At 45.1% G+C, this 22394-nt stretch overlaps 5 protein-coding genes and 2 non-coding genes across 18 annotated transcripts; 6 read left to right on the forward strand and 1 right to left on the reverse strand.

Annotated features, from left to right (window-relative positions):
* The first annotated feature begins 2301 nt into the window (after positions 1 to 2301).
* On the forward strand, positions 2302 to 4823 carry LOC110177633 (dynein axonemal intermediate chain 4). The gene is made up of 4 exons (XM_020944447.2): positions 2302 to 2670; positions 2726 to 4188; positions 4250 to 4465; positions 4522 to 4823. Exons 1-4 carry the CDS (start codon positions 2479 to 2481, stop codon positions 4736 to 4738), a joined length of 2088 nt encoding a protein of 695 aa, XP_020800106.2. The 5' UTR covers positions 2302 to 2478; the 3' UTR covers positions 4739 to 4823.
* A 284-nt stretch (positions 4824 to 5107) lies between these two features.
* Positions 5108 to 6454, forward strand: RabX5 (RAS oncogene family member RabX5). The gene is made up of 6 exons (XM_020944427.2): positions 5108 to 5429; positions 5488 to 5589; positions 5654 to 5718; positions 5787 to 5920; positions 5990 to 6218; positions 6280 to 6454. Exons 1-6 carry the CDS (start codon positions 5176 to 5178, stop codon positions 6336 to 6338), a joined length of 843 nt encoding a protein of 280 aa, XP_020800086.2. The 5' UTR covers positions 5108 to 5175; the 3' UTR covers positions 6339 to 6454.
* A 277-nt stretch (positions 6455 to 6731) lies between these two features.
* RpL23A (ribosomal protein L23A) lies at positions 6732 to 8180 on the forward strand. The gene is made up of 3 exons (XM_020944410.2): positions 6732 to 6788; positions 7166 to 7587; positions 7649 to 8180. The coding sequence occupies exons 1-3, from the start codon at positions 6758 to 6760 to the stop codon at positions 8036 to 8038; spliced, it is 843 nt and encodes a 280-aa protein (XP_020800069.1). The 5' UTR covers positions 6732 to 6757; the 3' UTR covers positions 8039 to 8180.
* Positions 8181 to 8393: 213 nt separating this feature from the next.
* Positions 8394 to 8488, forward strand: LOC147645175 (small nucleolar RNA Me28S-Am2634). The gene has a single exon (XR_015272738.1). It is a non-coding gene; the product is annotated as a small nucleolar RNA Me28S-Am2634 (small nucleolar RNA).
* Positions 8489 to 8626: 138 nt separating this feature from the next.
* Positions 8627 to 8724, forward strand: LOC147645176 (small nucleolar RNA Me28S-Am2634). Its single transcript, XR_015272729.1, has one exon. It is a non-coding gene; the product is annotated as a small nucleolar RNA Me28S-Am2634 (small nucleolar RNA).
* A 127-nt stretch (positions 8725 to 8851) lies between these two features.
* Positions 8852 to 11448, reverse strand: LOC110177614 (splicing factor C9orf78). Its single transcript, XM_020944419.2, has 4 exons — positions 11364 to 11448; positions 9771 to 10029; positions 9103 to 9713; positions 8852 to 9047 (listed from the first exon to the last, which is right to left on the reverse strand). Exons 2-4 carry the CDS (start codon positions 9884 to 9886, stop codon positions 8893 to 8895), a joined length of 882 nt encoding a protein of 293 aa, XP_020800078.2. The 5' UTR covers positions 9887 to 10029; positions 11364 to 11448; the 3' UTR covers positions 8852 to 8892.
* Positions 10061 to 21298, forward strand: Srrm234 (Serine-arginine repetitive matrix 2/3/4). 12 transcript variants are annotated; one of them, XR_015270926.1, is made up of 12 exons: positions 10157 to 10341; positions 10428 to 10755; positions 11243 to 11344; positions 13876 to 14235; positions 14298 to 14360; positions 15485 to 15653; positions 16876 to 16946; positions 17003 to 18737; positions 19731 to 19921; positions 20061 to 20276; positions 20376 to 20745; positions 20827 to 21298. XR_015270926.1 is itself a non-coding variant. In XM_020944414.2 (11 exons), the coding sequence occupies exons 2-11, from the start codon at positions 10517 to 10519 to the stop codon at positions 20999 to 21001; spliced, it is 3321 nt and encodes a 1106-aa protein (XP_020800073.2). In that variant the 5' UTR covers positions 10157 to 10341; positions 10428 to 10516; the 3' UTR covers positions 21002 to 21298. The 12 variants fall into 12 exon arrangements, 9 of the variants coding, with proteins under 9 accessions (XP_020800075.1, XP_020800073.2, XP_020800070.2 ...); XM_020944414.2 differs by lacking the exon at positions 20376 to 20745; XM_020944418.2 differs by lacking the exon at positions 20376 to 20745 and adding an exon at positions 12988 to 13695 and having other exon boundaries at positions 10166 to 10341; positions 17003 to 19921.
* Positions 21299 to 22394: the final 1096 nt, after the last annotated feature.

Raw genomic sequence — 22394 nt, forward strand, 5'->3', positions numbered from 1 at the left:
CTTAGTCCTTTGTTATCAACTCTAAATTGTTTACTAAATTTAGGTAAGTTTAAAATTTTATAATTATATTATTATAAATATATACATATATATATATACACCTGTTTTATATATTCTTGATCAGCATCAACATCGGAGGCTTCTTATATATTTATATATATATTCTTGATCAGTATCAACATCTGAGGCGATCAAGCCATGTCCGTTTTTCCCTAGCTCTGGCGCTCTGGCACTCTGACTCTCTGGCTCTATCTGTACCGCTCTGCCACTCTGCCTCTCCCGCTCTCTCTAACTCTGTAGCTCTGTATACTCCCTGTATATCTCTAGAGGTACCCCTTACTCTCTAACTTTCTCTGCCTTTCTCTAGAGATGGCTCTTACTCTCTCGCTCTCATATTCTCTGTTCTCTTTCCTCGGGGACTATAAATACAGGCACTGCAGGCGGCGCTGCCCTCTTTCTGTCCGCGGCCTCCCTGGTGTTAACATCTATGGTGATAGTGGTTAGTGATAGTGATTGCACTGATACATCTGGCCAACTCATTACATCCGGATGACCAGGAAGAAGCTCATCATCAATACCATGCGGTAAGTAATAACCATGACAATTATGTAAAGTTTATAAATGCTTTAGGACCGATCTACATATACATATGTACATATGTATGTACATATGTGCATCTTATGTCTTCTAGAAAACTTAAAATATATTCTTAATCTTTTAATCTATATTTATATATGATACTTTTTTGACAAATCACACTTTTCAAAATTTCATAACTAGGCCAAAATTGCATTAAAATTAATTTAATTAACACAATTACTAATGTTAAACTAAAGAAAAAATAATCATAGCTCATATGTTTCATTTAATTTTATTTCATAAATAAATATAAATAAAAATAAACGGGGTTAATTCAGTGTCCAACTGCGCAGTCGCAGCCGACGCTGCATCCGCAGTTGGCGTTGCGTTGGTGGCGGTTCACTGAATTTCGCTGGCTGACGTGCTTGTGCTTGTTGTTTTTGGCTTCAAAATATGTATCAAAACAACAACAACAACAACAACAATATTAACCAACCGGGAACAACAACCACACTGGGCTGTGATCACTCGTTGGCTCGTGCAGAGTTCACAATGCACGCAACCTGCAAAGTCTCGTATTTATGGTAAATTTATAATTTTTCTTTGTTCGCTGCCTGCACATTTATTGCTTAACGCTTTGATGCGTTGACGGTTCCTGTTGCTGTTGTAGAGCCTCTCTGCTGCTTCTTGGCCATCATTTGGTCGGCTGCCCGTCCATTTGACATATTGCACTTGGCTTAGTCTCCTGCTTTCTCCCCCCAAAAAAATACTATCTATGTATGATTCTTACCCCTCCTTGGTTACCTGTTCATTAAGCGAATCAGCGTAGCGAAGCATAAACCTAAATTAACATAAACAACTTCTTTTCGACTTGTACTTTAAGTGCACAGAAACAAATAGATCTATATATTTTTCAGATTTATTTGTAAGATTTATTTTTTGCCCTATGTCATATGCATTCATCGTTCAATGACCTCTGAATTAATTTTCATTTTTAGCACACTTAGAAATTAAAGTAATGAACACCTTTACATTTTATTTTAATAACATTTATTATTCTTAAAAATCACATTATTTTGTTATGTGTACTATATATGGCTTACCACTCGCCATCAGACATATGGCCCACTGCTCCCTCCTCCTCCTCTGGTGGACCTCATCTTTGGGCCATTGTCAGGCTATGTGGCGGAATTAAAGACCCTTTACTCTACTATTCTTCTACTATTGCCGCCATCGCACCGGCAAATTGCTTTTGGTACGCGTCTAATTGGAATACGAATTTCATTTTTGTTGCTTGGTAGTGGTGCTTGTTATTGCTACTATTGTTGCCACTTGGTTTTCCATCTCTTTTTTCTCCGGCTGGGGGGTTTTTCTTGTGACAGGTCATAGCACCAACTGCCGATGAATTGTTTGTCTTTATTGTTTGAGGGCTTTCCGCGGAAAGTCGGTTGGATCACAATAGATTGTTTTTGTTATTATAGGAAATGAGATCAAAAGGAGGGTACTTTCGTTCAGTCACCTGTGGTATGAGATATCAATTGGTTTATAATATCTTAGTAATAAATTATTTCCAAAATATTAATCAAATGTTTAATACCTTAACTTAACTCCCCCGCTCTATAAAGAGTATCTCTCCCCCAGTGATCACTCTGTGTGCCTTCGTATATATGCATTTCCATTGCGTGATTTTAAAATATGTATTATAAATATTTATAGATGCAAAGAGAGCAGCGGATCAACGATGTGTAAGGTTGTTAATGGAGCTCCATGCCGCAACACCCACCGAATGCAACTCGAGGTAGTTATGGCAGCCGTAACATGGTTATTGTTACGTTACCATGTCGTCATGGGGCGGAATAAACAGGCTCGTGAAACGGCGGCACGCGCCAATCTCATTGAATGAAAATGTCCCGGCCTTTGAGGAAGGATTACCGCACGGCGGACTTTGAGAAGCTTAGCCAGCTTATACGGGATCACCCACTGATGCGGGCTCCCGGAGCAGAGCAGCAGCAGCAGATGCAGAAACTACGGACTCCAGAGTATCGGACAAAGTGCGTCATGCGAGCCTCCTTGGATGACATCGCTCTGGGGGTGAGATCTACACTTAAATTATTTTATTGAGAAATCTTAAGCAGATCCTTTCCAGATCAATCTGTACAAGCTGCAGCTGGACAAGCCGCACTCGCCCCTGCCCGAGGAAACCGAGTTCCAGGAGGAGCCCGTCCCCTCGGCTCTCTCTGGTCGATCTCCCAGATCCGCTACCTCTGCCGCTCGTCCTTCGGCCGCTCCCTTTATCAAGGTGCTGCTCCGCAAGACACCCATTGTGGTGCTCTTTGAGAGACGCAGCATGACCGCCCTGGTGGATACAGAGGAGGGTCGTCTGGTCATAGAGGACAATCGGAAATACGACGAACTACTCTCTGGAATAGACAAGACGCGGCGAACTGTGGATGCGGACACCCAAACCATGACGGCCCTGATGAAGTCCCGACTGGTGAACACCGAGCGGTTGACCACCGCCCAGATGGGGTCCTACGTGTCCAACTTTGAGATGTACGACACCTACGCAGATTTGCAAAAGTCCACGACAAGTGTCGAGGTGCAGGGCGAGCGCAAGATTGAGGTTACCACTTACCATGTCGGAGGAGTGGATCAGTTTGTGGAGATCAACAGCCTGCCTGGCTTCCGCCTGGCCCTCATGCTGACCATGCGCATCCTGGCCAGCAATGTGTTTGAGCCACAACAGCGACGGTATAGGAACATGGCCCCACCCGATCCCTTGGCCGAGGATGTCAAGTTCAAGTATCGACTGGGACTCCTTTGGCGTTTGAGTCCTCCGTCAGCGAATCCGGCAGTTCATCAGGCGGTGAGCGATATGAGCTTTTGCCCCAGCAACGGGGACATCATGGCGGTAGCCTATGGTGTGTACAGCCATGGCAAGGTGGGCCGGTTACCCCGCTCCGGTTGGGTCTATGTGTGGAACATCAAGAACCCGGTGAACCCGGAGAGATGCTACAACTACCAGGTGCCTGTGGTCACCGTGGAGTTCTCTCCCACGCAGCCCCAACTGCTGGCCATTGGCCTGCACAATGGCAGCGTTGAGGTGAGGGATATTTCTGGTCAGGATCTTCCCCCGCTGGCCATATCTCAACGCTCGACATCGCCACACTTTGAGCCAGTGACCGCCATCAAATGGATCTACTTCGAGGGCGATGTCGGCTCCAAGGATCCTCATATCACGCCCTTTTTGGCCACCTCACAGGCGGGAGCTGTGACCAAGTACCGGTTGATCAATAGTCCTAACTTGCTGGGATTCGAGCAGCAACGCCTGCAGCGGGCAGAGGGCGAGCTGGAGGGGATTCCCATTGATCGAGCACCGCCAGCTGCTTCTCTCTTGGCCAATCGGCATCCACAGTGCCTGGAATTGGTTCTTGATCCTGTTCAGGCGGATATTTACTATGTCCTCACCGACGAGGGTACCCTATACAAATGCTCCACGAACTACCCGCTGCAGCATTTGGAGCTGAGGCAGGTTCACGACGGACCCGCAGCCTGCATGGAGTTCTCGCCGTGGTCTCCGAGGATGTACCTCACGTGTGGCAGTGACTGGTGGGGATTCCCCCACTTTGCGAGGCATTTGTTAGCCTAATTATCCTCTTTTTCTTCGCAGGTGCATTCGAATTTGGTTGGCTGGCATCCTCTTTCCCATAGTGACCCTGCAACACCACCTGTCGCCGGTTCACTGCGCTCGCTGGAGCCGGACTCACTCCACCATCCTGGTCTCGCTTAGTCGCAGCACCGTTGACATCTGGGATCTGCGGAACAGCACCATGAAGCCAGTGTCCTCCACAACGATCGATGCTAACATCTTTTATACAACCTTCAAGTGGGTTTTTCTTTCGCATTTTTAATTTAGTTTTGTAACTTTTTGATTGATTGCAGATTCACCCATTGTGGGCGCTCCTTGGCCGTGGGAAATGAAGCTGGCAATCTGCTGATGTTGTCCTTCGAGGACATGCCCTTCTCCCCCCACTTTCAATACAAGCAGCTCAAAAGGGCCATCTTTAAGGCCTTGTCCATGCAGCCAGATTTGCGCCAGCAAGTGAAGAGCGTTGGCTACTTTGGCTATCCGGGTGGGAAAAGCCTAACCAGGGCTTGAGTTTAATATTAACTTAATAAATCAAGACTGAGAGCCACCAGATAGCTCTAAAATTAAAGTTATTCCCTAAAACTGCGTACATAAATATTGAAGCTAAAGATACATACTTTCAAGTGCCATAAAATAACGTGTTTTGGTACTGCCACTACCCTTTCTTACATGATTTTGTGGTAAGCGTATGCTACAGTCCCCTCTTCAGTTACCGCCTTGGGATACCTTTTCCTATCGGAACTAACTCTTATCACTCCCGCGTGCATTTACAATGCAAAACACTACTCGGATTGCGAGCACCTTGAGCATATCATAGCCACCAAGTTCAGGTCGCGTCGCCAGCTAAGTTTTTGTGGTTTTGCGATGACGACTTGCCTTGCGGCTGATGGCTGGCTGGCTTTCCCAGTTCTCGTAGCATTTATTTAGTTGAAATTTAGACGTTCACAATGCCTCATCTATTGCGGCAGAACCTGCTGTTGCCCGCACCGCCCACGGTGGTCATGCACGATCCTCGGACCCACCTGCGACACCTGCCGCCGGCCTATAGTCCCGCCCAGACTCCGCTGAGTCGGGATAGGGAACGGGACTTTGCACCACAGGTGCGCTATCACCTGGAGCAGCCACGCAGGCCCAAGTTGCGACCCTGCAAGGTCATATTTGTGGGCGACTGCTCGGTGGGCAAGACGGCCATCGTGAATCGGTGAGTTTTGGATAAGTTAAAATCTTATGGGGATATCCAAAAGGTTATTTATTTGCAGCTTCTGCTTCGACAAGTTCCAGTCGAACTACAAGGCCACCATTGGCGTTGACTTTGAGCTGGAGAACTTTAACATATTGGGTCACAATTATGGTCTGGAAATGTGAGTTTATCTTTGGGCATTTTATTATTTACTATTTTATTTATTACTAGTGTATGTTTTTAAGGTGGGACACTGCCGGACAAGAGCGCTTTAAGTGCATTGCAGGAGCTTACTATCGCAATGCAAGTGGTAAGAAATAGAAGAAGATGTAATTATTTTTTAAATATTTGTAATAATTATCTTTCTCCCTACCTCAGTGATAGTGGTCACCTTTGACATGACTAAGCGTGATTCCCTGGAATCGGCAAAAAAATGGCTCAACAGTGCACTTAACTATAACGCTGGCCAGAAACCGCTAATATTTTTGACGGGCACAAAAGCAGATCTCTTGGTAAACTCAATATAAAAATATATAAATATATAATTATGGAAATAAGATAAATTATAAATTATTTACCAGACAAAAGAGGAGTTCCTGCGGATGGAGCGTTTGGCGGGCTTGGCCGCTTCCGAAATGCAGGCGGAATACTGGTCAGTATCGGCCAGATCCGGATATAAGGTCACGGAACTATTTCAAAGGATTGCAGGCTTGGCCTTCGAGGAGGCCATAAAGCAGGAACTTAAGTATCACAAAGGCACTGCCCAGGAAAAGGGGAAGACTGATGTATCAGCTAAATCGCAAACTTTTGGTAATTTTGATTGAAATTAAATGTCTAAAATTCGAATTTTTTATATATTTATTATTTTCAGATTTACGTAACTTTATTAGCAGTCGATTTGCGCCTCAAAAAAGTGGCTGTGCTTGCTAGCCTGATTTAATTTTATAAGTTTAATCATAACCTGTATTTATGTACGTGTCTCTTAAAAAAAGGTTCAGTTTTAAAAAATGCTTAATGCTTGTTTGGATAAAAAATCTAATTACAAACTTTTTTAGTACTTTTATTATTATACAATATATTATCATTTATTTTACAGAAAAAAGAAATAGAATTTAAAAATTCAAAATTAACCGAATTTCTCTCGTGCATAACAGCACTGCCATTCATTGTAACTTTTTTGCAGCGTGCAGACATTGTCATGTTAACTGCTAACAGTGAGCTGTTAAGCACGTAAAATTGTGCTGTTAAGCGCAGAACTCCGCCGATCTGGCCACGCCGCTGTCAATTCGTGCTTCCGCTTTTTGACAACTGCCCCTCAGTTTTCCTTTTCATTTCTTTTTCTCGTAGAAATGCCACCCAAAAAGCCAACCGAGAAATCCGGTAAGGGTTTTTCATATAAAAATAGGCCGAAAATGTGTGAATTTATCAGCAAAAGCAAGGCGAAAGCTAGACTAATGCGTGGAAATACGAATGTGCGCAGAAACTGGTTAATTTAAGGCAGAAATGTGCGTTTTTAACCGACTCCGATGAGCCACGTGCGGTGGTGGGTGCAGCGTCTGAGCAGTTGTGGGAACATGCGAGCTAATTGAACGCACCTAATGAGTGTGATATGCAGTGTTAAAGTGAATTAAAAATAATGAAACATTAGTTAAAGCGCGTCCCATTGCATTTGCTGATCGATCAGGCCTAACCTAACTTTGGAGCGTGTTTACTAATGCGAACTTCGTGCTGACCCCCGATTCCCCTTCTGTTTACAGCCAAGCCGGGCGACAAGAAGCCCGAGCAGAAGAAGACTGCTGCTGCGGCTCCCGCTGCCGGCAAGAAGGAAACCCCGGCTGCCGCCAAGCCCGCAGCTGCTGCCCCTAAGAAGGCTGCTGCTGCTCCGGCCAAGAAGCCCGCCGCCGCTGCTGGTGCTGCCAAGAAGCCCGCCGCTGCTGCTGGTGCTGCCAAGAAGCCCACGGCCGTGAAGAAGACCGTGGCCACCAAGGCTAAGGCCAAGGATGTCAAGAAGAAGCTGGCTGCCGGCAAGAAGCCCCAGTCGGTGCTGGCCAAGCTCTCCGCGAAGGCTCGTGCCGCCGCCAAGGCCAAGAAGGCCCTGAAGCCCGGCACCAAGCCCGCCAAGGGAACTGCCAAGGCTAAGGCTGTGGCTCTGCTGAACGCCAAGAAGGTCCAGAAGAAGGTAGGATCTTTCATTAAATCGCAGAATCCCTCTCTTATCGAATGTATTTACTATTTCGTAGATCATCAAGGGCGCTTTCGGCACCCGTGCCCGTAAGGTGCGCACGAACGTGCACTTCCGTCGGCCCACCACCCTGAAGCTGCCCAGGAACCCCAAGTACCCCAGGAAGTCGGTGCCGACCAGGAACCGCATGGACGCGTACAACATCATCAAGTACCCGCTCACCACGGAGGCGGCCATGAAGAAGATCGAGGACAACAACACCCTGGTCTTCCTCACTCACCTGCGCGCCAACAAGAACCATGTGCGTGCGGCCGTCCGCAAGCTCTACGACATCAAGGTGGCCAAGGTCAATGTGCTGATCAGGCCCGATGGCCAGAAGAAGGCCTATGTGCGCCTGGCGCGCGATTACGATGCTCTGGACATTGCCAACAAGATCGGCATCATATAAACGGGTGGAATGTGCATCGCGTTCTACATGTTCCATGTAGAATCTTTTTTCTATAAACAAAATATTGCTAAGCTGACCGTTTTAGAGCGAGGATGAACGTTTCAGAGTTGTCTGGGTATAATAAAAACCACTCAAAAACTAAGTGAAACTCGTGAATTTGTTTGTTTTAATATTTATTTCAGTGTTATTTTTAAGTTTTAAATTGAAATGTAAACACCAACAACAGGTAAGTTTGAACTGCATATTTAATTGTTTTCTTCATATTAACAAATCTTTTTCTTTACAGGTTGTCTTTAAATGGTTTCAAATTCTCGAACATGAAGGTAATTATACATTTTGGAATATGAATAGTGTACATTCCCTTAGTTGATGATATATTTTAGTAGGAATCTCATTGAGCTTCAGTCATGCGTTGCTATGAAATCATTTTAAATCTCTGATAATACAAATTGAAAGCATAAAATTCTCTCTAAAGTGTTCCCAACTAATAAAGTCATTTTTTCTAATTTATTTCAGGTTTCAATCTGTTTGCATCGTGGTGCTCTCTTCCTACAAGGTGTGTATAAATTCTTTACAAAAAATTCCTTAAGTATTCTGTTTATGATGATATTTTGAGTAGGAATCTCATTGAGCTTCAGTCATGCGTTGCTTTGAAATTAATTTTGTCTCTTACTGATCATTAAAATATAAATATATATGTTATGTATAATCTTGATTACTAATTATTATTTTGTTATCTTACAGAAGAGGCGCTACAAGTGGATTCCGTAAAAAATAAATTCTTTCATCGTATATTAAAAATAAAACAAATCCTTTACTTCTATAAACAAAGTGTACTCTTTATTGTTAAGCTTTTAATATCTGCGAAACTGTTTCCTAAACTTATCATAATGGTAATCATCAGTTGCCCGCTTGACACCATTGGGATTTGTTTGATGCTGGGCAGACTTGTTTCCCTCTCGCTCCTCTCGTTTCCGTCTCCTCTGATCGCCATTATCCTCGATGTTGACTGAAAATTCGAGATAGTTATAGAAATAAAAAGATTAAATAAGATACGCACTCACATCTGTTATGCTGCATAAAGTTCACCGCCATATTCGTGGGCACAAACTGCGAGGGTCCGTCCTTCTTATTCTTGGCATCCTGCAGCAGCTTTTGCTTGGCATCTTCCGTGGCCTCGATGTTGCGGATTTTGGCCAGAATGCCCAGATCCACCTCCGGAATGCCGTTGAGCATTTGATTGGACAACATCTCTTCGGATCTGTGCGAGGACGATTGCCTCAGATGGTCGGGCAGGGCGTACAAGGCGGCATCCTCAGGTGTCAGGTACTTGTTCACATCGCCATCATCGTCTGTTGCCTCTGAAGCGCCGCCCTTGCGCTTCTGCAGCTCCTGCTCTATGTACTTCATCATCTCCTCGTCCTCGTCCCGCTTGTTTGTCTCCGCCGAGAACTGTGTGCCAATGCCCACATCATAGGCATCCTCTACCTCCTTCACCTTGCCGGACTTTAGCTGCTGCATATTGACCAGTCCGCCGGTCTTGACATTAAACGGATCCTTGATGGCCAGCTCTTCCTCGGGCGCAATCTTCTTACCCAGGGCCAGTCCCACCAGGCTGACGCCATTGGGCCGTTGTCTCAGTCTCTGGCGCTCCTTGATTTCATCAAGGGTTAATCTGTTTAAGAATATTTATTTGAATTTCATTAATCAATTTATTGTAAAAGATACTTACTGTTCCTCCTTCTCCTCGTCATCCGAATTTTTACGCTGACGCAAGTTCTTTCGGCCGGATTTCTTAAATACAATTTTCGAGGAACTCTCTGACTTTGGCTCCTCAGTATCGCTCATGTCAATAGTTTAGTAATTTCTTTAAATTCCCTTAATTTACGAAAACTACAAAATTTGTTTACGTTTGGCAGAAGTGTGACCGTGGTTGTTCGAGATGGGGACACATGTAAGCAGGTATCGATATTATTAAAGTAATCGGCGGGCTAAAGTGAAATTTTGTTACAATAGATGATCAGCTTTTCTGTATTGGTATTTGTTAATATTCGCAAACAAAACTTTTTTGCTTTTTAAGAAGAAACCGCGGTAGTCCCTCTGATTCCAAGCCGGGATAGTTACCACGCTATCGATAACATCGAAGTATCAAGGCATCCAAGCTTCTTCCCATCTCTAAATATTTTACAAGAATTTCGCACAACAAATTCCGAAAATTGGCATAAAATTTTACCGGAACCGAGGAAAAACCAGAAAATAGTCCGCCAGAGCTCAGTTTGCGGCGCTAAAGGAACGCAAAACAGGTGAGAACAGAAGCCCGCGGAAAATGCACTTGCATTTCCGATGCCAATGCACCAAAAATCGATTTTACACCTTGGCGAAATTGCAGCGTTTTGTGGAGCAGCGCACGAGTGACCGTCCGGGAGCAGACGTTATTGGTTTAGCTGCGTTACTTGGAGTACATCCAGCAGTAGCAGAATGTACAACGGCATCGGACTTACCACTCCCCGTGGCTCCGGCACCAATGGCCACGTGCAGCGCAACTGGGCGTTTGTGAGGCCGGGCAAGAAGGACAAGGACTACCGCGCCGAGGACGACACCAAGAAACTGGACGCCCAGCTGAATAGGCCGCCCAACAAGGAGATCCTGGACCATGACCGCAAGCGCAAGATCGAAGTGAAGTGCCTCGAGTTCGAGGAAATTCTCGAGAAGCAGGGGTGAGAATTATTTACATTTCCCGGAAATCAGACTTACGACAACGGGTTAAGTTGGTGCAAATATTATATAACGCCGGTCTGTTGCTGGTGTGTTGTTTATGTTTACATTGGCGCCTGGTAGCTCGCCAAAAGAGCGAAAGAGCGGACGCACACGCGCCGAAATGAACAACCCCCCTAATACTGAGGCACGAGCCACCCTTAGACGCACCCCCTCGTGCGTCGCCGTCACATGTGAGCACTCTTCCGGCGGCCCGGACTGGCCTGGCCTGGGCCTGGGCCTGCTAGTGGTGAAAAAAGTGCATTTCAGTTGTAGAGACTATTTTGAGCGGAAGACATCCGCAAATCCGAGCACTCCCCAGTTTACACTCTAGTTACTTTATAGCGCTTTAAATATTAAATTAAACCAGGCTGAAAGGTACTCTTAAGCAGCCATTAATCAATATATACTTATCCCATTAATTAATATTTTATATTTCGCAATTAACAGACGCACACCGGAGGAGATCAAGACGCATGTGGACGCTTTCCGCCAGAAATTGATGGGACAGGGCAAAACCGATCTGACCAAGGATGAATTTGGGCGTGTAGCGTGAGTACCAACCACTTACTTAACCATCAACCTTATGTAATTTTAAACAAAACGTGCACCCAAACGTGGAGAAATCAATAAACGGTTAAACAAAACGAAGGCCTGGCAAAATCTCGGCCAGCTTTTGACAGCTGTATGGTATGCCACACACGCAGGCAGGCAGTCAGGCGACATGCGCCGCCGCAGCGCCCAACACCACCCCCATGTCAGTCGGGAGCCAATCACAGGCGACGAGAGATAGAGAAAATGCTGCTGCAAAGATTTTTCCGGGATGCGCTCAGTCACTTCAAGTCTTCCAAAGCCAAAGCAACTCAGGAATCTCCGCGTAGCAACTAGATAAATCTATACATACAAATTAGATCAATTAATGTTCACTAAAACGACCGACTAAGTGTGTCCTTGGCAAGGACGTGGTGTGCGGTGGCAATGCGATGGAGTTGGTGCAAAAGAGGGAACCGGAAAGCGGCCTAGATGTGCCAGCAAAATCGCTCGAAAAATCAATAACAACCCCAAACACGGGAGACCAGAGGCCCGAAAATGCAACCGACTAATCAAAGGGGAATAAAAAAATAAAAGGCGTATTATATTCCACATGACTAGGATTGCTGTAGCAGCACCAGCAGCAGCAGACCTTCAAGTGTGGCCGAGGAGGAGAAGTGGAAGAGCAAATGCACCCGCCGAAGGGAAACCCGGCCGTGCTGGTGGTGACTGACAGCCCTTGGCCCACCCCTAAGTCAGCAGTGCAACCCGCTACCGAGCCTTTGTGGATTAAGCGCTCATGTCGTCTACTATATTCTAGTGGTTGTTGCAAGTGCTACGAGTGGAGCCCCCTTTGCCATTAAGATGGCATCGAGGCGGAGAGAGACCAACACTTGATATCCAAGCCGAATGAATGCAACAAATCACTAAATAAGTCTTCCAATTCCTAGTCAGTAATTAAACGTAGTCTAAGTTGTGAAGCAGAGTCAGAAAGTGCTCGAAGTTGCCCTATGCGGAGTAAATGTCAGTTAAATCTCATCCAACGTCTTCCACAACGATAAGGATATCCAGAGATTAATGAGAATCAAATTTTGCATTATGTAGTGCGAAAGTGAAACCAAATATAAGCTTATCCATCGTCTTCCAATTAGTAATCGATGAAATATTATATATAAAATTAATATTTTTATACACATATAAAAGGATATATTTATTGCCAAGATCCAATGTCTTCCCATATACTTGGATATGCAAACTAATGAAGATGTTTATAAAGATAACGTTCTATAACGCGTTAATGAAATTATTTACCAAAAAAAGTCCACTGTCTTCCAAATACATGGATTTATAAAATTAAAAATATATTTTTACTACAAACAAAACCCTGAGAAAACTAAAAACAGTGAATTAAATAAAATAAAAATTAAAAAAAAAAATAAATAAATAAAAAATATACTCATAACCAGTCCTTAACTCAACTTTAAAAATAATTAAAAATCGACTTAAATCGCGAAATAAAACCCATTTGGTAATATCCACTGTCTTCCTTTTGTGGAGTTTAAATACAAAATATAAAGAAGCATAGAAATAGATAAATATTACAAACAGAAAGGCACCTTAAAGCCTTTAAATATATTTAAGATGCTCTCCTCGGAGATCTACAGCAACATCACAACCAACGCCACATCCACGGCTACGTCGGCAGCAGCGGATACCACGGCAGCTGCCTTGGTGGCCGCCACCGCATCCACAACGACAACAACGGCGGCCACCACAGTGCAGGTGATGAAACCGAAGAAACGCCGCAAGCGACGCAAACGCGCAGGTCACGCGGTCACCTCCACCACCACCACCAGCATTGCCACCCCAAGCAGCACACCCACACCCACACCCGGGAGCAATCCAGGCAGTCCCCGACCCAAAGCCAACGCGAACGGGGGCAGGAAGTGCAAGGCACCCTACTTCCAGCACGACAACCGGGAGTACCTGACCAAGTACGAGGGCTTTCGTCTCACCGCCACGGCTCACACGTGGAACTATGCAGCGGTAGCCAGGAAGTTCAAGCCCTTGCGGCCGGCGTTGGCAAGCGGCGCCAACAAGACCAGGCGACCAGCAGTCTCCAGACGGACGCAGCACGACTGCGCCTGCGCCTGCCAGCAGAAAGAGACCGAGCCGGAGCCGGCAGCCATGTCTTTGCCAGCACTTGAGCCCGGTCAGCGAACAGCTGAGCTTGCCATCCAGCGGGAGCTGCCTTCGTCTTATTGTTCAAAAATCAATATAGACAGCAGCGTTTTGCTCGAGCTGCTGAAGCAATCTTCGAGCAATCTGCTGGAGACACTGCTGCTGGGTGCCGGCAGTGTCGTGGCCACAAGGTAGCCATCTATGGGACTTATACAAAATATATTCAGATGTTTAATACACAGAGAAAGAGAGTGTAGCCATCAAAAGAACAAAGTTCAAATTGGAAACAGTTTCATAGGATTTTAAATTAATGATAAATTGTAAAGTATGTATAATTATTAATGAAATGTTTATGCTTAATCCCTTTGCAGTGTTCGCGACACCCATCAAATAGCCGAGGCTCAGCAGCAGAAGAACGCCAGGCTGCGCGAGGCCTTCAACATATCTGAGTACTTTGTGGAGGGCAGCAGTTTTGACAGCGATCGCAAGGCAAAGGAGGATCTAGCCAAAAGCGTGGCTCTCCAAAAGGAACTGGACGCCCAGCGCGAAAGCCTGGCAGCAGCGGCGGCGGCCGCAGCGGCTGCAGCAGGCAAGGATAAGGAGACGGGCAAGCGGTATGCTCTAGTCCGCACTCCCTCCCGCGAACGGGATGCCGACAACACCAGCGACAATGAGCGCGAGCATGTCTCCAAGTCGGACAAAAAGAAGCGCAAGAAGCGCGCCAGAGAAAGGTATGTCCTTTTAAAGCTTTCTTAAATCTCATTTACTGATATGATATCCCTCTTTTTAACAGTTCGGCCAGTCCTGAGCGCAAGAAGGACAAAAAGAAAAAGTCAAAGAAGCACAAGAAAGAGAGGTAAGAGTCCTGGGCCCCCGGAACCAAAATTCTGCCGCCTTCAACCGTAGCTCTCTGTGTTTTTGTTTCCTTTCGCTCTGTTTTCGTTTTGTGGACTCTACTGTCTCATGATTTTTGGTTGTCCTTATCGTTATGGTTATCCTTCGTTATCGTTATCGTACATAGTAAAACTTAGAGCGTGACGACAACAAAACCAATGATATTTTTGTAAACTATCAATCAACTGCTTAATACATTTTGTTTTTCCGTCTCTACTCCTTCTTTTACATTGCATTTAAAACCACAAAAGGGACTCATATGAGAAAGAAAGTAAAAAGAAGCGAAAAGTTACGTACAAATGACTCTCCCACTTAGTTTTAATCGCGCTAACTGACACTATCCTACAAGTCATATGAACCAAACCAAACCGAATCCAAATCCAATCAAGTGAAAAAAATGTTTCAAAAATGTTTGCCTTTCTGCAATATATATTATATATACTTTCGATATCCTAACACTTGCCCAAGGCAATCTTTTATTTGAATCCGTGTGCAGCGAGAGTGAGTAGATCTAGATCAAGATCAGGGATCTCTAAGTACGTATGGGTTGTACACTAGCCAACACACACAATCTACACACCTAACACTTTAACACTTTACACTCAACTAACCGAAACTGATCACAGATTTTTGCCCATTCACATTTTCCCAAAAAATAAAAACAAAAAAAAAACTGCCCGGCGGTAAGTAATAATTCGATTCTACAATCTATAAAAACCATAGACAACATGCATTTGCCAACCAGAAAAAAAACCAAAAACAGTAAAGAATTACTAGAAATAATGAAAAAATACAATACAATAAAGTTTAAGAGGTCTTTTCTGTGAATTAAAAGCGAATTACTTTCTCATCTTTCTTTCTATTGTTATGATTACCTTCTTATAATGTTAATACAAAGCAATTTGCGCTGTTTTCGATGAAGGTAAAGCACTGAACCACAAGTTAACCTATTTATACATAACGCTGCCAACCTCTAGGGCTTCCTAGCAGAAGCGCCTTGTCCAATATCTCACACTCTTCAGTAGTGATCTGTGTAATCCGTGGATTAACTAATTCTAAAAGGATGCCCAACCATTCTACTTGCAGTAAGTCGAAGAAGAAAAAGTCACGCAAGCGCCGACACAGCGACAGTGAGCGACAGGATAGTGACAAGGACAGCGAGGACGAGGATGATGCGGCGGCGGGTAGCAGTGATGACGAGGAGCGACGCGAGTCGACGAAGAGAAGCGCCCGCAAGAAAGCCAAGAAGGACAAGGTATGACTGGGCTAAGGGCCATGATCCCCGAAGCTCTATTTGATGATGTTCGGGGAGAGGGAGAGAAAGCGGGAGTGCATGTGTACTGTCCAGTAGAGGGTCCAGCTCTGATGCTCTTTCTCACGCACTCTACCCCGCCAAATATTGTAACATATATCTATTCCTATATATTTTACCAACTCATCAAATACAACTAACAAGTGGAAGTACTACTGCCTCTCTCTTTATATATATATTGTATTACGTATATGATATTATTACCTGTATATGATGATAACTCGTTTGACTTTTCCGTTTCGTTGTTTCAATTGATCACCGAATATTAAACATACGCCATTTCTTCTCTTGCTTATTTACTTCTTTTTCCACCAAATATGAAAACATTCAATATAATATAACAATTACTGAATCAAGTACTGAACTAACAATATATATATATATATAAATCCTGCGTATAAATTAGTAAACAAATATCAAATCCAAACCAAAAAAAATCACCCACAAATATTGTAAAAGGTAAAAAGGCTTCAACCGCATTCACAATCTAGTATAAACAATTTATAATTTTCCTCCTGAACTCTACTTTCTATACCTAATTTTGTGTTCCTCTATAGATGCCTAGAAAGAAATTCTTTGAGGGGCTATCCAGCTGTACAGACCAAATTCCAAATCAAAACCACCTGCGGATGGCCCCTCGCTCTCTTTTTATACTTTCAAATATTATTCGTAACAGTTTTCAGTTACACGTAGATCGTTTTTCCAAAAAAACCAAACAAACAAATTATTTAGCTTAAGTAAATCTGAAGAAACGACAAAAGAAATTTACATTTTGTTTACGAAAAACCCTTGGCGCTTCATTGATATAGGATAGCTTTCAATGGCTCTCTTGTAGTTTTGTAAGTACTTTCATTTTGACTGTTTTTCTTTAAGCTACTAACTATTAACAGCCACGATCATAGAATATATATCTAGTGCGCAGTGATAGCAGAAACTGAACTAAAAAAAGTGTACGAAATGCAAAATATAAAACTGTTTCCAGTCCTAGAGAGAATGCTTGCCCAAGACATATGCTGCCAAAATTGAAAGCACCAAACTCTACTTCATATGTCTGTCATGCCATCCAGAATGAACTATGTTTACTGCTAACAGTTAGACTCTTGGCAAGAGCCCTTTGCCTCCTAGTCGTCGCTCCACTAACTCTCTTCACCTTTCTATTATGCAGAAAAAGCGCGACAAGAAGCTGAAAAAGAAGACACGCCCCCGTGCCAGTTCCACGGACTCTGAGCGATCCAAGTAAGTCCAAATCTATTTAAGGATTCGACTCTACTTATTGCATTTCCCTTACATAGCACTCCATCGCGGAAGGAGAGGAAACCGAACAAGTCGCGAGGCGTAAAGTCTTCAAAGGCTGATGTCAATCCTTTGCAGCACCAGGATAATTCAATTCGCAGCCGCTCACGAGAGCGTCGAAAGGATGCGAAGGCCAGATCGAACGAGGTCAGGGATCGATCGGCTGGCACTCCTCCACGAAAGGAGCCGTTAACGCAAGGAGAACGCTCCAGGGAAAGGCAACGCTCTAAGGAAAAACAGCGTTCCAAAGAACGGCAACGCTCTAAGGAGCGACAACGTTCTAAGGAAAGACAGAGATCTAGGGAAAGACAACGTTCCAAGGAGAGACTGCGGTCTAAAGAAAGACAAAGATCCAGGGACAGGCTGAGATCAAAGGAGAGACAAAGATCAAAAGACAGACACCAGTCTAAGGAAAGGCATAAGTCCAAGGACAAAAAACCATTGGTGGATAAAAAACGAGACAGATCCAAGGATAGGCAGAGATCTAACGACAGAAAACGATCTGTGGAGAAAGAACGGGAGAGATCCAAAGCTCGACCCCGTTCGAAGGAGCGCCAGCGATCCAGGGAAAGGCAGCGTTCCAAGGAGAGACAGCGATCCAAGGAGAGACAGCGATCCAAGGAAAGGCAGCGATCCAAAGAGAGGCAGAGATCCAAGGATAGACAACGCTCTAAGGACAGGCAGCGGTCTAGGGAGAGACAACGGTCCAAGGAGAGGCAGCGCTCAAGAGAGAAACAGCGCTCTAAGGATAGGCTGCGCTCCAAGGAGAGAGTGCGCTCTAAGGAAAGGAATCGCTCTAAAGAAAGACAGCGCTCCAATGAAAGACAGCCCTCAAAGGAGAGGCAGCGTCTAGTCAAGGAATCACACGCCACAAACTCCTCAAAGGATCACAGTCCAAAAAAAAGAGATGACCAACACCAGCGATCTCCATCAAATGTTAGCAGAAAACAAACCGATGAGTCCAAGCAATCTCCACAAGCCCATTCCCCAGAGGCGCCGCCCAAGAAGACGGCCCTGCTAGCCTTCAATCCCTTCAAGGCGGCTGAGGATACGGTCAACGATATCCTGGGCACCAAGTCGGTGATGGTGGCTCTGGAGCAGACCAAGCGCCAACGAGAGGCTTCCGCCAGTTCCAGCTCGGATTCCGGTAGCTCCGGTAGCAGCAGTAGCTCGTCTGCCTCCCGGACGCCGTCACCGAAGCCTACACCCAAAAAGCAAAAGAAGACAAGTAGCACACCCGAGCCAAAGGAGGTGAAGAAGGAGGCCAGTCCGGTCAAGAGAGAGCCTCGCAAGACCGTCAAGCGGGAGCGTTCCAACTCTCCGAAACCTAAGCCAAAGAGCAAGGCGGCTACAGAGCCCAGTCCGAAGCCAGCGCGCCATCGTACTTCCCGCTCGTCGAGTTCTTCGGAGCTGCGTTACTCACCGGCAGAACGGCACCCGGAGCGCTACCACGACATCATTATCGCGGATAAGAAGCGACCATCGAAGGCTAGAGACGCTGCTTCTTCGAAGCCGGCTCCCGTAGTTCGCCTGCGGGCACAGAGTGACGATGGCAGCGATGCCGAGACAGAAGCAGATGGGTGCGCCCTGGAGGAGTTCCAGCAAAGCAAGCGGGAGCGGGAAGAACAGCAGGAGCTGCGCATGCTGGAGCAGCTAAAGTCGGGAATTGCGGCCAAGGCCAAGCAGAAGATCAGGAGCACAATGGAGAAAGACCCGGCCAAAGAGGGCAGCGATGTAAGTGGAATCGACATGCTGGCAGCTAACAAACGTAACTCGCTAAGCGAATTCCTTGTTGCTAACAACGTGACTGCCTTGATTAACCCACTGACCACAACCACGCCCCCGACACTGTTGGTTACAACGACACCACCGCCACCCATGGTGGCGCCGCAGGAGCTGCAGCGCAGGGAGCAGCATCAGCAGCAAGTTCAGGAGCTGACAGCCGTGTCTGTGGAGGAGCCGAACAACAAAAGGGACACGAGCACTCCGCCCATCTGCAAGACGCCCGTAATGGCGGCAAATGGCGAGGCCAAAAGTCCGACAATGGGTCACAAGATCCATCTGCATCACCACAGGCAGCCTCCACAGCACCAGCAGCAGCATCAGCATTACCAGCACCCGCATCCGCAGCATCTGCATCCGGGGAAGCGCATCTTCCACAACAGAACGCTAAATAATAACCCTAACAGTAGACATAGTACTAACAACCCTCATGCATGCGCTGGTGGCGGTGTCCCTCATTCGAATCCCAACCACAGCAACAGCAGCGGGGGCGGCGGCAATAGCAGCAGCAGCAACCCGCCCATGCTGCCCTTTCTAGCGGGCACACCGGGTACCTACAACCGCACCACGAATCGCCTGAACCACGGCCCCCTACTGACCGCCACCCACTACAACATCTGCAAAAATCATCAGCAGAGCTTGCAGCAGCAGCAGGCGCACCATTTGGCCCGTGGTTTAGTCTACAATTCGTCGCTCTTCGGGAACGCACCGCGTCACCCCGGTCTCCTCTCGCTAACGGGCATGGGCGGGCCGGGCGCTCCGCTGCTGGGGCTTCCGCCTCACGGCCGCGGTGCTGGTGGCGCCGGTGGTGCTATTAGTTTCAGTGCTGCGGCAGCGGCGGCGGCCGTGGCTGCCAATAGTATAAGCTACCACCATCATCATCATCATCAACACCAACAGAAACCGAAAATCGTTATAAAACCCTTCAAAATTCACGATCCACAGCCCCTAGTCGCAGCGCTGGCGGACAGCTCGCTGGTGGACGCCATCGTCTCCAAGGTATCGACTGCCACGGTGGCCGCAGCGGAGAGTGCGGCGCGCAGGAGCCGAAGCCGTGAGCGTCGGAGCCGGAGTCGCAGCAAGCGACGTACCAGCGGTAGCCATCACCGACATCACTCCAGCAGTCGCTCTAGATCGTAAGTTATCGAAAATATAATAATTTTTGATATATAGAAATCGACCTTCGACGTCAAATTTTACATATCGATCATTTCGGCCGTTCTTGACCACATATTATCTTCCTATACTCACTTTTTTGTATGTCTTGGTCCACAGACGCTACAGTTCTTCGAGTAGTCGCAGCGGTTCCCGCAGCTCCCGATCCCGCTCTGGCTCGCACTCCTCCCGCTCTAGCTGCTCATCACATAGCAGCACAGGCAGCTCCTCCTCCGGCGGCAGTGGTTCGGGATCATCGCAGTCGGGCTCTCGTTCCCCATCCATACCAAGGCGTCGCGGCTCTCCAAGCTTTCTGGACAGACGTCGCATAACGAGGTAGCTAGATGGGAGGGAATCCTTAACCACCTTCTGTTCTTTACTCTTAATTTCTACATTAATAAATTTTATTTACTTTTTATTTCCTTAATTATGTAGCCGTCGACCGCCGCGAAGCTCAAGACACTAAGCTAGCTGGCCGAAATTATCCCACTATAGACGCTTGAGTTTGCATTGATTTTACACACTTTATTTATACAGCACTTCATGCCCGATGTCCTTTAAATGATTTTCTTTTTTTCAGCTTCATACTCAGGAAATACTTATGATTTGACCTTAAATTGTTTAATGATTTTTCAGTTTTATTGCTCGTAAATTGTATTCTATTTTATTTTTTTCGTAATTTAGCGAAGGCGCCAATAAACATTTGTCACTTTACCCGACTCTTTATGGTTTTAGATAGGACTTCCTTGTTTCCTTTGTTTGATTTGTAGTCAACATTTTTATGTTCTCTTACGATTTTCAGTTGGTGAGTTGAATTGAAGAATTTGTATAAAACATATTTAATTTAAAGAAAGAGTAAATAACTAATATAATATTCCCTTTGCAGTGCCCGAAAGCGTCCGATTCCGTATCACCACAAAACACCCACGGCCGAGGGCGAGGCAGCGGAGGAGGTAGCGTCCAGTTGCTGTTCTAGCTGCTTCAGCCGCGCCAGCAGTCCGGCTACGCCTCTTCTTACGCCCTTGCGGAGCAGCCGAAGTCCGTCGATGGCCGCCTTCTGAGTGTTAACCGCATCGCTGCGCAAAATGTGCGGCGAGTCCTGAGACAGGGGAAGCTCCACCCATCACTCTCATCCTAGTCACTTCTAGTCCTAAGATAGTTGTTATCCACGCATTGAACTTGTTTTACATCAACATTCAATAGCCTTAAGTTAGGTCCCTGAATTAAATAGCAAAATTATTATATAGTCACGATATTCAGCCAATACTCGTTCGTAAGCCTTTGCTCTCGATTATTTGCTAGTTATAATCTGCGTTTTTAAACTAAATACACGTATTGTTTGTTGCCCATCTCGAAAAGTTTGCTCTCTTTTTAAGGAGGGAATTAATGCCTAAGACCATTTAGATTTTGGTCTATCGTCTATACGGGTTGAACAAGCAAATGAGTAATTTTTTTGGTATATATATTAAAAATCTCAATATGCTGATTTTTGAAGCTTATAAAAACTAGAATAGAAACGCTTTCCAATTTGAATTTAATAATTTTTTGAAAAAGGTATGGTATTTTAAAGCAGTGATTAGTCTTAACAAATTTACATTCACAGTTTTCGATTTTTATATATTTTTAACGATCGTTTGAATGGTCCGCTTCTCTTAAAATCTGACACAAAATTTTAGACTACTATATATTGGCTATATATAAAATTGAATGAAATCTGTTGAAAACTGGAAAAGTTAAAACATTTTTTCTTAAAATTTTCCGATCGTTCCTATGGCAGCTATATATATGTATATATATAGTCCACCGATTTTCCGTGCCCCGACTTATATACTAGTAATATTACATAGAAGAATAACTACATACGTTCATTCAAATAGCTTAAATTTGCTTCAAAACAAATCTCGCACATCTGTACATATAATTCTCAAATGGTTCTAACATCCCCGGAACGAAGTGACTGCTGCCGGCCACGTCTCAGATATGTGTTGTGTTACAAAAGTTGCAAGTCATTGTTTATTAGTGTTCAAAGTTAGTACCTGATCATAGATACTTACTGGTCATAGATACTTACTGGTCATAGATACTTACTGGTCATAGATACTTACTGTTCAGAGTTACTTACTCCTCATAGATACTTACTGTTCAGAGTTACTTACTCCTCATAGATACTTACTGTTTAGAGTTACTTACTCCTCATAGATACTTACTGTTCAGAGTTACTTACTGCTCATAGTTCTATTAATCGCCCGATTGTTCAGATATACAAATATATATATATATATATAGTCCACCGATTCGGCATGCTCCGACTTATATACTAGTAATATTATATAGAAGAGTAACTCCATACTTTCATTCAAAAAGCTTAAATTTGCTCCAAAGCAAATCTCGCACATCTGTACATATGATTCTCAACTGGTTCTAACATCCCCGGAACGAAGTGACTGCTGCCGG

Source organism: Drosophila serrata, unplaced genomic scaffold (assembly GCF_035046125.1).
Source record: "Drosophila serrata isolate PLE 108 unplaced genomic scaffold, ASM3504612v1 contig_2, whole genome shotgun sequence".
In the NCBI taxonomy this organism is placed as follows: Eukaryota; Metazoa; Arthropoda; class Insecta; order Diptera; family Drosophilidae; genus Drosophila; species Drosophila serrata.

Coding starts and splice junctions, on each gene's coding strand:
- RpL23A (XM_020944410.2), top strand. CDS start 6,758: ATGCCACCCAAAAAGCCAACCGAGAAATCCG. Junction 6,789..7,165: donor AAAGCCAACCGAGAAATCCG/GTAAGGGTTTTT, acceptor TTCTGTTTACAG/CCAAGCCGGGCGACAAGAAG. Junction 7,588..7,648: donor CCAAGAAGGTCCAGAAGAAG/GTAGGATCTTTC, acceptor ACTATTTCGTAG/ATCATCAAGGGCGCTTTCGG.
- RabX5 (XM_020944427.2), top strand. CDS start 5,176: ATGCCTCATCTATTGCGGCAGAACCTGCTGTTGCCCGCACCGCCCACG. Junction 5,430..5,487: donor AAGACGGCCATCGTGAATCG/GTGAGTTTTGGA, acceptor ATTTATTTGCAG/CTTCTGCTTCGACAAGTTCC. Junction 5,719..5,786: donor TTACTATCGCAATGCAAGTG/GTAAGAAATAGA, acceptor TCCCTACCTCAG/TGATAGTGGTCACCTTTGAC.
- Srrm234 (XM_020944418.2), top strand. CDS start 10,517: ATGTACAACGGCATCGGACTTACCACTCCCCGTGGCTCCGGCACCAAT. Junction 15,654..16,875: donor AGAAAGCCAAGAAGGACAAG/GTATGACTGGGC, acceptor TCTATTATGCAG/AAAAAGCGCGACAAGAAGCT. Junction 20,277..20,826: donor GACAGACGTCGCATAACGAG/GTAGCTAGATGG, acceptor TTCCCTTTGCAG/TGCCCGAAAGCGTCCGATTC.
- LOC110177614 (XM_020944419.2), bottom strand. CDS start 9,886: ATGAGCGATACTGAGGAGCCAAAGTCAGAGAGTTCCTCGAAAATTGTA. Junction 9,714..9,770: donor GACGAGGAGAAGGAGGAACA/GTAAGTATCTTT, acceptor ATTCTTAAACAG/ATTAACCCTTGATGAAATCA. Junction 9,048..9,102: donor CTTTATGCAGCATAACAGAT/GTGAGTGCGTAT, acceptor TCGAATTTTCAG/TCAACATCGAGGATAATGGC.
- LOC110177633 (XM_020944447.2), top strand. CDS start 2,479: ATGAAAATGTCCCGGCCTTTGAGGAAGGATTACCGCACGGCGGACTTT. Junction 4,189..4,249: donor CTCACGTGTGGCAGTGACTG/GTGGGGATTCCC, acceptor TTTTCTTCGCAG/GTGCATTCGAATTTGGTTGG. Junction 4,466..4,521: donor ATCTTTTATACAACCTTCAA/GTGGGTTTTTCT, acceptor GATTGATTGCAG/ATTCACCCATTGTGGGCGCT.